The sequence below is a fragment of the Atractosteus spatula genome, chromosome 11 (genome assembly GCF_055471065.1).
Source record: "Atractosteus spatula isolate fAtrSpa1 chromosome 11, fAtrSpa1.hap1, whole genome shotgun sequence".
In the NCBI taxonomy this organism is placed as follows: Eukaryota; Metazoa; Chordata; class Actinopteri; order Semionotiformes; family Lepisosteidae; genus Atractosteus; species Atractosteus spatula.
This window is the reverse complement of record NC_142716.1, coordinates 8,977,623-8,990,045: the sequence shown is the minus strand read 5'-3', so window position 1 is coordinate 8,990,045 and position 12,423 is coordinate 8,977,623. Positions and strand designations below refer to the sequence as shown.

The window sequence follows — 12,423 nt, the reverse complement described above, 5'->3', positions numbered from 1 at the left end:
AAAACACTCCAAATTAGATGGTGTACAGGGCTCAGCAGTAGGACTACTGCTATTCCTAGTTTATACTGCTGATCTAGATTCTGCCATAGCAAACTAGTCAAATTTGGAGATGAGGCAAAGATAGGGGGATCAGCAAATACTGCGCTAGCTGCAAAGGAAATTAAAAAAAGATTTGATCGAGATTAACACTGGGAAAACACCTGAAAGATAACATAACATAGAGCTGTGCAGAGTATTACATGCAAAAACATGAACTATAAATATAAAATGGGAAATACTGAGTTTGAAGAAGCTAGCAACAGTATGAAGGAGACTTAGGTGTTTGTGTGACATATCATTTTCATCTTCTAGATGATGTAGAGTAGGAAAAAGAAAAGAAAATAGTATTAAGCTAAATATTTAAAAGAAAAAGAATTAAATGGTATATTAAAATTGAGATGTAGAATGTGGAAAACTTTTGGACGCCACAAAAAAAAAAGATATAGCTGCTCTGGAAACAGTCCAAAGAAAAGTGTCTAGGTACCTCCCTGGACTCAACAGAATTTCCTACTCTGACTCTACTCAGGCTAAGAAAACTAAATATTTTAGTCCCCTTAAAACTAGGAACATAATTTGCTTATTTACACAAAGAGCTTTAGAAGTCTGAAAACATTACTAGCTATCGATTTCACTAAAATGAACATAATCCTGAATGAAGTGAAATTTAGCTAGGATAATGAGGATAACATCCCTGTGTACATGGGAACTTTTATTACTCCTAGTAAACCAGGCCCTGCCCTCCTTACCTTGTGATTCCAGGCTACTATGTTATGTAATAACGATAATTCAGTAAGTAGGTAGTTATGTCATATTGGAAGATTTTATTCTTGATTATACATTTAAGCATTCATAAACTGCTTATCAGCTTCTTAGTTAGCCCAACTGCATAGATCATTATCTAAAGCTCAGCGTGGATTACTTTCATATCCAAGTTCTCAGACACAGAACGTTTAATTAGCTAGAACCAGCACTTTTATGAATAGGGACCCATGTGACTTGAAACTAAAAGGTAATACAGGTGTGGAATTTGGTAATAAAACGTTTATTTTATACACCCATGAGGGTTATTATTTATTTTAAAACGCATTTTATTATATTAATGTGGATCTTCAACAAAAAAAACACTGAGGTTTCACAGATAAAAGAATCTCATTCATTAAAAATCAAAAGTGACAATGCTTTAATTTTTTTGTTAATGCTCTCTAAAATTTTTCCCACATGAAGTGAAAGAAAAAAAAGTGTTTTCACAAGAGGAATCTAATACCATTTACAAATGACCCACTTATCTCTTCATACAGGGTCCATCTATAGTATGAGGGCAGTCACTAACAGTGGTAAGTAGCTAGTCTTTAAACTTGATTAATAAAAGAAAAAAACTGAAACAGATTTAAGGAATATTTAACCCCACACTGCCAAATATGTATTTACCAAGGAAGTTCTCCAAGGAAACAGTGGTTATCAATCACAACCTCATTACCAGTCTGTCTTCTGGGTTTAGACTAAATGTATTCTGGCTCGCTGCCATACTAAATGTTCAATGAAACATCCTTAAGGCTGTCTACAAGATCAGCTGAAGTCACATATGCTATATATCAAAGAAGAACATTAGTGTTATCATAGCTTAATAAATAGTGCCATTTGAACACCATAATGCTCTGCTCAGGGTTATCTGCCCTGTACTATACTGCCCTATTTAAAAGTAAATAACACTGTAGTCTAATGGGGAAATTATTTTATGGGTGAGAGCTCATAAAATATGAATATGAATAGCTAAATGATGACTGATAAATGACTGCAAGTGTAAATCTAAACCATCTAGGTATTTCTTTATACAAACACCAAAGCTAACTGAATTTTAATTTTTGTGCTTGCTTATTGACTTACTTGTGATGAAACTGGCACACCAAGGTCATTAGAGTAGAAAATAATTACACTTTTTCAGGGAATTTTAAGATAAGAATCAGTATTTGATGATTGAATTTAATATGTTGTATCGCTTGTAACAGTGACAAAATGAATGTTTTTGAAGACATTTGTTGTTTCTTCTCTTAATTTAAACAGAAGTAACAATGTACCCCACAAATCATTAAATTCATTTACATCCCTCAAGTATTATCTTTGACTGTGAAATTGCATTAACAATCCTTTCCTATAGGCCTGAAACCGTTATTCTTTTCACCAATTTACTTTTTGAAACCTATTTGCATTGCTAAAATTAAAACTGGAAAAAAAACAAATCCTCGGTAAGACTTCACTGGACAAGAAAAAAAAAGGGTGAAATTTGAAATCACAGTTTAAAGTTACGTAGAAAACATTTGAGACCACACGGCTAAAATAACACTATAGAACAAATCACCTGAAGCTTTACACTAAGAACTTTAAAATCACTTCAAAACCGAACAAGCCCCTCAACTGTGATGTCTCTCAGGCAAATTCAGTTTGAAAAAAGGAAAAAACATTTGCTAGTTGCTATTCAAATTCTGTTGCTAAGCCTACAGCACATTTCTTGAATATGCTACAAATTCATTCATTACCTTTCATTAAGTCCCCCATTCACATGATGGATTTGAGTTATTTTTATTTAATTACATTCCACAATTTCAGCACTGCTTCGTAAGGGACAGTTTTTAAATGCAGCCTATTCAGTTCAGTAATTTTGTCAAATTGCATCTGCAATGTTTTTCCGTGTAGCAGCCTTGATTTTATTCAATAACTGTACAAAATCAATCATGGAATTAGTTGTGTAGGTAATCTAAAAGTGTCTCTTCCAGGGTATCACTCAGCAGAATGCTTGCTATTCAAATCCTACAGCACAATTAAAATTGGAACCAATTGGAACACTCACTGTCTAATAAAAATATAAAGATTGACACATTCTGAGTAAAAGAAGTGCACCATTACTAATGCCAACCATTTTCCTTCCGCCATTAAAAAAAAAAAACTATGTATAAACACACACACATTATGTACAATTTTAAACCTTTAAGAACTGTAGAAACTGCAGAACATTAGTTAAAGTCATTCAATTGTTTTAAACACATTACTCCTGAAGTGATTGAAAAAAACATCAAAAATTGCTGCCCTGGGGCTTCTGAGTGATTCGACCAGTAAAGACACTTATCTTAAGTGCATGCTGAGCCTGATGGTCTAAGAGTTGGAAATTCAGTTTATTTAACAACAGTAACTTAACAATTTAAGTTAACAGACTATGTCTTGGATTCTCAATGCAGACTGACAATTGTTGGGTTACATACAGTATGTACAGCAGAAAGCACTGTGATAACATACCTGCAGTATATTGATTAAAAATGAGAAAACAGCAGACATACTTCTACAAAATAACAAAGCAAAACAAATCCAATTTTTACTTTAAATAGGGTGGGTTACCAGTATATCATTGCAATTTTTAAACTAAACAAACATTATATCACCATATTATTAAATTTACATAGTATACAGTATATAAAACAGACGCACATTATGCAAGCTTGAGATTTCATTTTTTTCTCTAGCTCTGAAAATACATGAGATGTTACTTCTTATATTTCACAGGGCTAATAATATATAGTAGAAAATGGCTCTATATATCCTGCACAGAATATTGGCAAGTTAACCGGACACTTCTTAATGTACAATTTATTGCTTTAAAAAATAATAATACATTTTTCTCATTGAAAGACTGCCTTTCTTGCATGTCTGCTGCACAGAGAATGTTAAAGATTGCACAGTATTTCTAAGCAAAGTTACAGCACATTAACTTTGCCCTCATCTCTGTCTCAGCTGATAGATGCCAGAATCTTTCACTGTTGGTTTTATAAACCAGAACAGTCATTTGTATTCAGGACCAAATCAAAAAACCTCATGACAAAGTGTATTTTAACTATAACACCCTGCTTCTGACACCTCCTTTATAAGTAATGTGCTTTCATTTTTCAGATGTTGCATCTCATTTATTTTGTTCTGATGCAGATACTTAAATTGTGGAGATACAGTGAGCAAGCAATACCTTTGAAATAATAAATCATCTGTTACAGATGTTTTCACTCTCAGCTAGGCTTCTGCTCATTAATCAAGCATTATCAGTATCTATCAGTGCCCAATGCAAAAAAGGAATAGTACTTCATTTTGAGTTTTGACTTTCATTCACTAGTAAGTCCCTGACCCTCTGAACCTTATGAATTGCACAGAGATGAAAAGGCATAAAGGGTATATTGTTAAAGTATGTATAAGCACACTATATATAATATGATTGAACATAAAGGCTCCAATAGTGATAATTGCTCTTTTCAATGGAAAGAAGGATACTCATTAAACTTACTAGAATAACACAGATTCCCACTTTGGAATATTATTAGACACTGTAAATACATAGTGACTTTTGCATCTCTTAAATCAGTATTTCTTGTTTCTAGAAAGCAAGCCTTTTTATCTGTATTTCTAACTGTAAATTATATAAACATACAGTCAGATAACTTTCAAAGTAAAACAGAAAAATATTATGACTTCAATATACTGTAAATAAAAATAATGAACAGTGTTTTCCTTTAACACAGTCAACAATCTAAAATAAAATCCCTCTTAAAGACATTTTTGTGAGACCTCAGGAACACAGAGGACAGACAGTAAATAGCCACCTGCTGTGCTTTAAAAAGGCCATAGCAGTTACATGACTGCTTGATGTAAGAACAGGTAACATTACATCCACTCTCATTACATCAGCATGCCACAACAAAGAGGTTCATCAAAACTGATTAACTTTGAAAGGGCCGCACAGCAGACTTAGTTCTGGGACATTAGTAGGACATAACTGTTCATGAAAATCCTTGAAGTCCAAAGACAACATAACAGAGACTAAAACAAGGACTGTGGAGACACATACTGTACAGTAAAACATCTCATGGTATACATATTAGGGAGTCAAAAAGAAGGGTGCTTTCTCTGTTCAGAGACTGATTTTCTTCTTAAATATTAGTGAATTTTGGGATTACAATTTACATTATTTGAAACTATTGAGAGATGCACAGTGAATTAGTGAATTACTACATGAATCTTGGGATTGCAGTGAAGAACAGATAATAATGGGAAATACTGTTGATTTATTATTATGATACAGTGTACAGTAAGTCAGGAATGTGTCCCATAACAATGAGCATCTTTTGAAAGAGTGCAGTATTATACTTCGTACTGTTTATGGAGAGTAAGCCTTACAACACCACTGGACATGAACCTCCTTGATTCCAGTATGTATAGGTTGTCTCGAATTGATAAAGCTACAGTACTTTAATAATGTACTCTTCCCGGAGCATGTAGGTGCATTTGGGTAGCACTCTTCAGTCAAGGATTCTCAAACACATCATGGAACACTTTGGAGGGATGTCAGGAAACATGCTCTCCTTTGTCTCTGCTATGCTAACTCAGAAATCTCCTTGACTTTGTTTCCCGAAAAACTCTAGGTACCACGATAATCCTGTTTCTTGCTTGCAATTGTTCTTTTGTGTCCTACAGTCTGATGTCTGATGATTTCTCATACATAGCTCCTCAAAAAAACATTAATTTATGATTTATTAACACGTCTTTTCGTATTGGATAATGCATTCCTTTGAACATGCTAATATGCGGGCATACACCAATAAATATTGCACTTACTAGGAATACGTTCTTTCAATTCTGGGTACCTATTAACTTATGATAATCATATGTACACTACTATGTACTGTTTGCCTCCTAAATACTTAATTGCTGTTGTTGTTTTTATGTATCTCACAACATCTATCACTGCATTTATAAGACTGAGAAACACTAAATTGAAAGGCATTTTTAAATATTTTCTGTATTGCAGTTCAACACAGGGTAAAGGTTTCTGAAGTACTGCCAGTATAAAATTATTGCAACAAAACTGATATACAGAGTGTCACTTACAAAATCTCTTTAAAGATTTCACAATACAGACTGGGACTACTTCCATTTAGGAGTATCCAGGTTTCCTGGAGCTAGTATCAGTGAATATCATTAAAGTCAAGCCAATATCATGAAATGTAATAAGCAACATGAGATGCAATTCTTTAATGTTACATTTCACAGCTTTCATTTTGTCTAAAAGTGCTACTGTAATGTGATACATTTATGTCTACTAGTACATTAAAAACTAAGAATAATGGAGATCAATTGATTTCTAACCCTTTCAGATTTCTGGAATCTGAACTTTAAAAGCAGTCTTACTCTCGTTAAAAAATGTATATTAAAATGGAATTGGTTGAGTATGTTCCTGTAATAAGAAATGTAACACATTTCTGTCACTTTATTAATAAATTGTCACAAGATTATTTTAAAGGGAACAAGTAAAAACTAGTAAACTTAAAAAAGTCAATAATATTGTTGTTTAAATAACTCCATAACAAAATAGAGACACTGCCCTGTGGTGTTTGCATTGGTACTTACTACAAGTTACAGTAGAAATGAAAGAAACTTCATCTTTTGTAATACAAGTCAAATTAGCTTTTTTCTGTTTCTGTTAACAAACTTGACTCATTGTGTAAAATTGATATATCCCACCTAATTTGTAAGCAACAAAGCCTCCATCAAATTAAATATTGTATGGATTATGATACCAACCTAACATTTCCATAATACAAACAAATAAATATGTAAAGAAATAAATGGGACTAAGAAGTCTAATTCTTTGAGATCATGGAGCAAGAAGATTATTTGTGGGGTAAACTATGAGCCAAACATTAATACTTTTTATTACTAAAACACAGCTAGCTGAGTGAATAAATGACCAATACATGCCTTAGTAATGAAACATAGAGAATACACTAGTCATTCCAGGTGTTGCTCATCATTTCCTAAGTGCCACTGCAGTATCTCACTTAAAAGGAACACAGGCTTAAAGGATGCTCCTTAAAGTTTTATCCATCAAGTAAACATTGAAGGGGTTCTAAACTAATTTGAACCTAGAAGCTTTTTTTCTCAGCTTACGGGCCAAGAACAATGTCCTTATCTTCATTTTTCAAACTGTCTTCCAATTTAGAGCATGCCAGTAAGAAATTTGCATGTCAATCACTACAGAGGATGACATTTATAAAGCCTGCAAATCACAGAAATTAAAAGCAAACACTCAGTGCTTTAATTTTCTTTAGAAATGGAAAGTTCTCTGAATCCCTTTGTTAAGGAAATCCCTAAATAGTTAAAGTAGGCTGCTCTCCATATTTATGATGCCAGTACCAAAAGACTTAGAACATTTAAACATGATAAATTATATGACTTCTTTTCCATTATTGTAAAAGAAAACACACTGCTGCCTTCAAGGAATATTTGAATTTCTCAGATCAATACATGGTGACAGTTTGTTTTCTTACATTTTCAAAAATAGAATGGCTTAGTCCAAGTCATATTACTCATATACAAAGTTTCTAACATCTCTGTCTCCAAACAGAATTCTAAGTTAATAAAGACCTGTACATCAGGTTTTTAAAAATGAGTGTAATGAAAAGCATAACAACCATAAATTGATCACTTAATTTTAAAAGAAAACATAAAACTATAAAATGTCTTTCAAATCAGAATCTGAGTGTTTCATAACCCCATACCAGTATCTTTTTCAAAAATAGTATTTTATATGATATAATACAACCTCTTAATTTTTCTCCTTTTTCCAGAAGTGGGAACTAGACAGATAGCTCCATCTAAGAGTAACTCAGCTAAGCTTAATTTCAGTCTTCCTATTTAACAGCTTTAAACTCAGTAAAATTCTTGAAAGGAATCCTAAATATAAAATAATTGGGAACGCTCAACAGGAGTCTTGGTGGAGTTCTTGACTCATTAAGCTACTAAAAACTGATGAACAAGACAAGCTGAACAGCACTCCTCTCAAAAGGTAACTATTCCAAACTCTTTATAATGTCAGATACCTATCCTGTTTAATGCTCCCATTAGGAGAACTTTATGAAATGATACAATGGGAATATTTTAAACCAGTTAGCCATGAACCTATAAAATACCTGGACCTTTCTATAAATACTGTACATACTAACTGGAAAACTAAGTTTTAAAAAACTATGCACTAACCTATCCAAATACAGAATGATGAATCCACCTCCATACATCATAAGTACAGCTGCTGAGCAGCTGGAATTGGGAAAATCTGTTTCACTAGATTTTCACAGAAACCCATGCAAACAAAACCAATCAGGCAATAAAAGTTTACAGAGATCTGCACTGCATGTGGGATGATGTTCAACAGGTTCTTGTGGCTTGATTTTGGGTTATCTGTTGATGTTTTTTTTAATTTGCCAACCACAGAAGGTAAAATCCTTCGGGCTGTTTGAATTTAAGACTCAGGTCTTACTCATGCCAGCAACGATGCTTCTTGTCAGGCCATTTACACCCACCTTCCATCTCACAGTATATAACAGTAAGGAAAATATCTGTTCTGCTACTGCTTTAACTTAAAAGTCTCTGGGAATCATAGCTGGGTCATTCCTATCACTGATATTCAGTAATTCCACACCCGAAGAAGGCTCTACAGCCGAAATGTTGTTTTCTTTCTTCTCTTTTCATTATGGAATAAACCTACTTCCTTTGCAGCCGACACACACTGACGCAGCTACCCACCTGAACTACTACAGTAATTCTAGTCTATTCAATAGGGCAATATGTGTAGTACTGTACAACTGAGTGTTAATATCACGCTCTCACATAATCAACCGCATAATTCGGATAAACGCCAGCGCATTCCCACGACCCCTGTTAATCAGACACCAGCCTGATCCAATTCCCGAAAACGGCAACGCGCAAGCTAATCATCCTATCACGTCTCTCGCTTCCCACCGCACCTGCTGTGTACACCTCCTCAACCTTCACTTCACTGCTTGGTATTAAACAGTCTTCTGTTTTCCTAGCTCCTTGCAATTCCCTTCTTCAAGGCTCCTGGAATACTGATCGCATACCCGACTACGTCTTCGTCTCGCCCTCTGGATTTGATCGCACTCTCTTACTGCCCCATGGATACGACCCTGCCTGCACACCCGAGTCCGTCTTTGCCTTGCCCTACTGGACTCGTTTGCTACCCGACCTGCATAGGGTTCTCCACACCACTCGTGACAGTTAATCGTTTCATGCACATACAGTATGTTAGTATTATAATACTTTTTCTTACTTGCCAGGACCCCCCAAATGATTTAAGATTACATTAAGTTGTATTCACAAATGTGTTTTCTGGAAGGCACATAAACATAAATTAACCTTAACACATACTATATGCTCTTACTGAAAGGATCAACCCATGTCATGGAACATAACCTTGTGCCTCTACTGCAAATGTTACCAGTGTATCTAAGTATATAACCAGTATCTAAGTATACAGCTATTTAAGAAAGATTATTCTCAAGAAAAGTTCAAATTCACAACAACAGAGTACTAGTCTGTACACACACCTGGGCTGACATACATATTATATTAAACTAATATGTGTAAATGAAATGAACTCTTTTTCGAATGGTAATTATATCACTTTAAAATGCAGAAGTCAATAAAATTTTAATCAGGTGTTTTTTTCTAACCAAACCTGGAAGATAAAAACTGACCTATTCCAATGAAGACTGCTTCATATCCCTCTTCTTTTAAAGAGCTTAGCGTCATTCGATCATAGCCAAGACCCTTCTCACAAACTACCTATGGAAAAAAAGACATAAAAAAAACTCTCTTGTACCTTGACAAACTTTGTGTTCACACAATGAGTCTACATCCAGTTTAGAGTGAGACTTTTATAATTAACTATGGATATAAAGTGAATTTATTCAATGTTATTTCAATTTACTTCAACTCATTCTTTATGAATTAAACTAATTGGAAGAAATTTAATACTATTTATTTTTCAAAGTGAATAAACCTAAAACAACGCTATAACAAGAAATAAAAGAAATTTGTATGGTTTTGGTACGCTGCAGAACCCCCCAAGCAATGTTAGAAATTTGTTTTTCCCACGAAATTAATCACATGCAGGTGTGCCGGATGAGAAGTATTGATTGCCCTTTCTCAGAAGAGTGGCATTCAAACAACAGACAGACAAATGCCCAGAGCGAGAAGGAGCATCTTTCTTGCTCTTTTCCTAATGCAGCTTTTAATTGTTCTTTATTAATGCGTGTGACATTTTGCTGTTAATCTTTTCTAAGCCCCAATTCATTCTTAATTCTTCCATTCAGAAGGCAGGTCATGGATTTCATTACCTTTACACCCAGGTTCTTCATAAGCTCAATTTCAAATTGCACCACATTGTAGGGCAGTCGGAACTGGGGGATCTCAGAAGTACTGCAGAAAGAAGAAGAAAAAATGGAAAAAAAAACAGGAACTTGTCAGACGTCAGTATTAAAGAAATGTCTGATAGCCTAGATGAAAGCAAATTTTCATCCATTAATTAAATCTCCTTCTTTATCTCTCCATTGACAAAAAAACATTTTATTCTTAAAACAGTACTTCTACCTTCATGCTCATAACCAGAATAATATCAAAGGAACATTGTAACTTGATTTCTTTGATCAATTATCATAATATACAGGAAATGTATAAATAAGGAATTATGGTTACAAAAAACTACACGCAGTGTAGTAGTTCTCATACTTGAAGGATAAGTATGAGAAATTATAACACAATTTATCCATAATAATTGACCTTCTTAAATATTCATTGTATTGATATATCAAAGCGTTACACACACAGTCCTTCAACAGCTAAAGAATAGATGCTCTCATGATTACACCATAAATATTGACAGCTATAAATATCAGCCTCAGACACCTATCAAACACAGAGATATGATGGCCAATGACCTGATAATCTCTCCTAAAATTTAAAGCTGCACTAAAACGTAAATTCAAAGATTAGCTTGCTTTGTTTAAATAACCTAGAAGAAAAATATACACAGACATCAATATGCACCTGTTATGTTTGGTAATGATGCTAAACCTTAAAAATAACCACACAACAAGAAAGCAACTGAAAAATCAAAAATGTTCTGTATTGACTGTCAGGAGAAATGAAAAAAAAAAGTCAGTTTTTAGCAAATGGCTCTACATTTAAAAATGAAGACAGGTGAAATATCCTGATTGCTAGTGCCTGACTTTCAGAATGAAGAAAGGCAGAGATTTCCTTTCACCTGAGCGAAGACTTTTTTTCCCCATTTGCTGTACACTCAAGTATGAACAAATATTTGTGACATTTCATACCTGTCTAAACAAATAAATCAAGAGTGCTAAATGAACTCTAGTGAACACTATTCTCTCAAAATAAGCAAGATTAAAAAAAATATATTTCATGGCATTCACTGAATCTCCACCTTATGACATGTGCATACCAAGGTAATCCATTGGCAGTCACTGCTATGAAGGACACCATTAATGACAGAATTTTGATAATAAGAATAGGAATATCTTAAATGTGTGTAATGTCAGTCCTTGTTTTGAAGTCACAGTAGGATCTTATGATGGCTATGATATCAATGCATGACTGAAAAGATGTGGCATGAATATAGCTGAAAATAGTGCCTTTCAATTACACGTTGCTTTAATAATAATCCCTATAGATGACGTCTGTGTGAAGCAAAGGTCATCCATGCATGCAAAAATGAAAAGGGTTTTATTCATTTCTTGCATTTCAAATGTACAGATGAAATGGACTCCTTATACAATTAATACAGAGAAATGTCATATGAATAAAACAATGATCAAAGCTCCTATTTCAGAAATTACACAATTATTTTTATGTGGGAAAAAAATGAATGAACTGTAGGTTCTGTACAGATCAGGATGTGCTTACCTTAAACCACCAACGTATTTCTGTTTTTCAAATATGGTGATGTCATCATAGCCCAGTCGCCCCAAAAAAGAAGCACAGCTAATACTGGCAGGTCCACAGCCAATCAAGGCTATCTTGGTGTGAAAGCTTTCATGCATTTTGTCTGACAGGTTGGGATTTCTGATCTGAGGGATCCCCATTGTGCTGAATATCTAGAAATGGAAGGGTGAGTTTGAAACATATTAATATATTTTTTTCATTTTTAAAGATGTACAAACAAAAGCTTACAGTGACAAAAATATATTTGTTTTCCTACAGGAAAAAAAGAGTAGAAAACACCTATGGGCCAAATGGCCTTCTCTAGTTTGTAATGTATATTAACCTATGTTCGATATGTGTATCTGTAAATCTGTAAAAGACATCAGCAAGTGATGGTCATTGATGTGCCAGGTTTATTCACCACACTGTATATTGAACATGCTTATACTTATAATTATTTACCCACACAAGCAAGCTTTCAATACATTACTTAAATATGGAAATATCCTTGTTGGTACACATTTAATTCATGCAAGTACTGTATATGCATGCTTG

At 34.0% G+C, this 12,423-nt stretch overlaps 1 protein-coding gene across 2 annotated transcripts in view; it reads right to left on the bottom strand.

The window, feature by feature from the left end:
- LOC148823476 (dihydropyrimidine dehydrogenase [NADP(+)]-like) overlaps positions 1 to 12,423 on the bottom strand; it is a 196,243-nt gene that overhangs the window by 122,593 nt on the left and 61,227 nt on the right. For both annotated transcript variants that reach the window (XM_088927918.1, XM_088927919.1), the window contains exons 6-8: positions 11,851 to 12,041; positions 10,266 to 10,347; positions 9,624 to 9,711 (exon numbers count right to left, since the gene is read on the bottom strand). In XM_088927918.1, the coding sequence (XP_088784044.1) occupies positions 9,624 to 9,711; positions 10,266 to 10,347; positions 11,851 to 12,041 (361 nt within the window). The remainder of the gene's footprint in view (positions 1 to 9,623; positions 9,712 to 10,265; positions 10,348 to 11,850; positions 12,042 to 12,423) is intronic.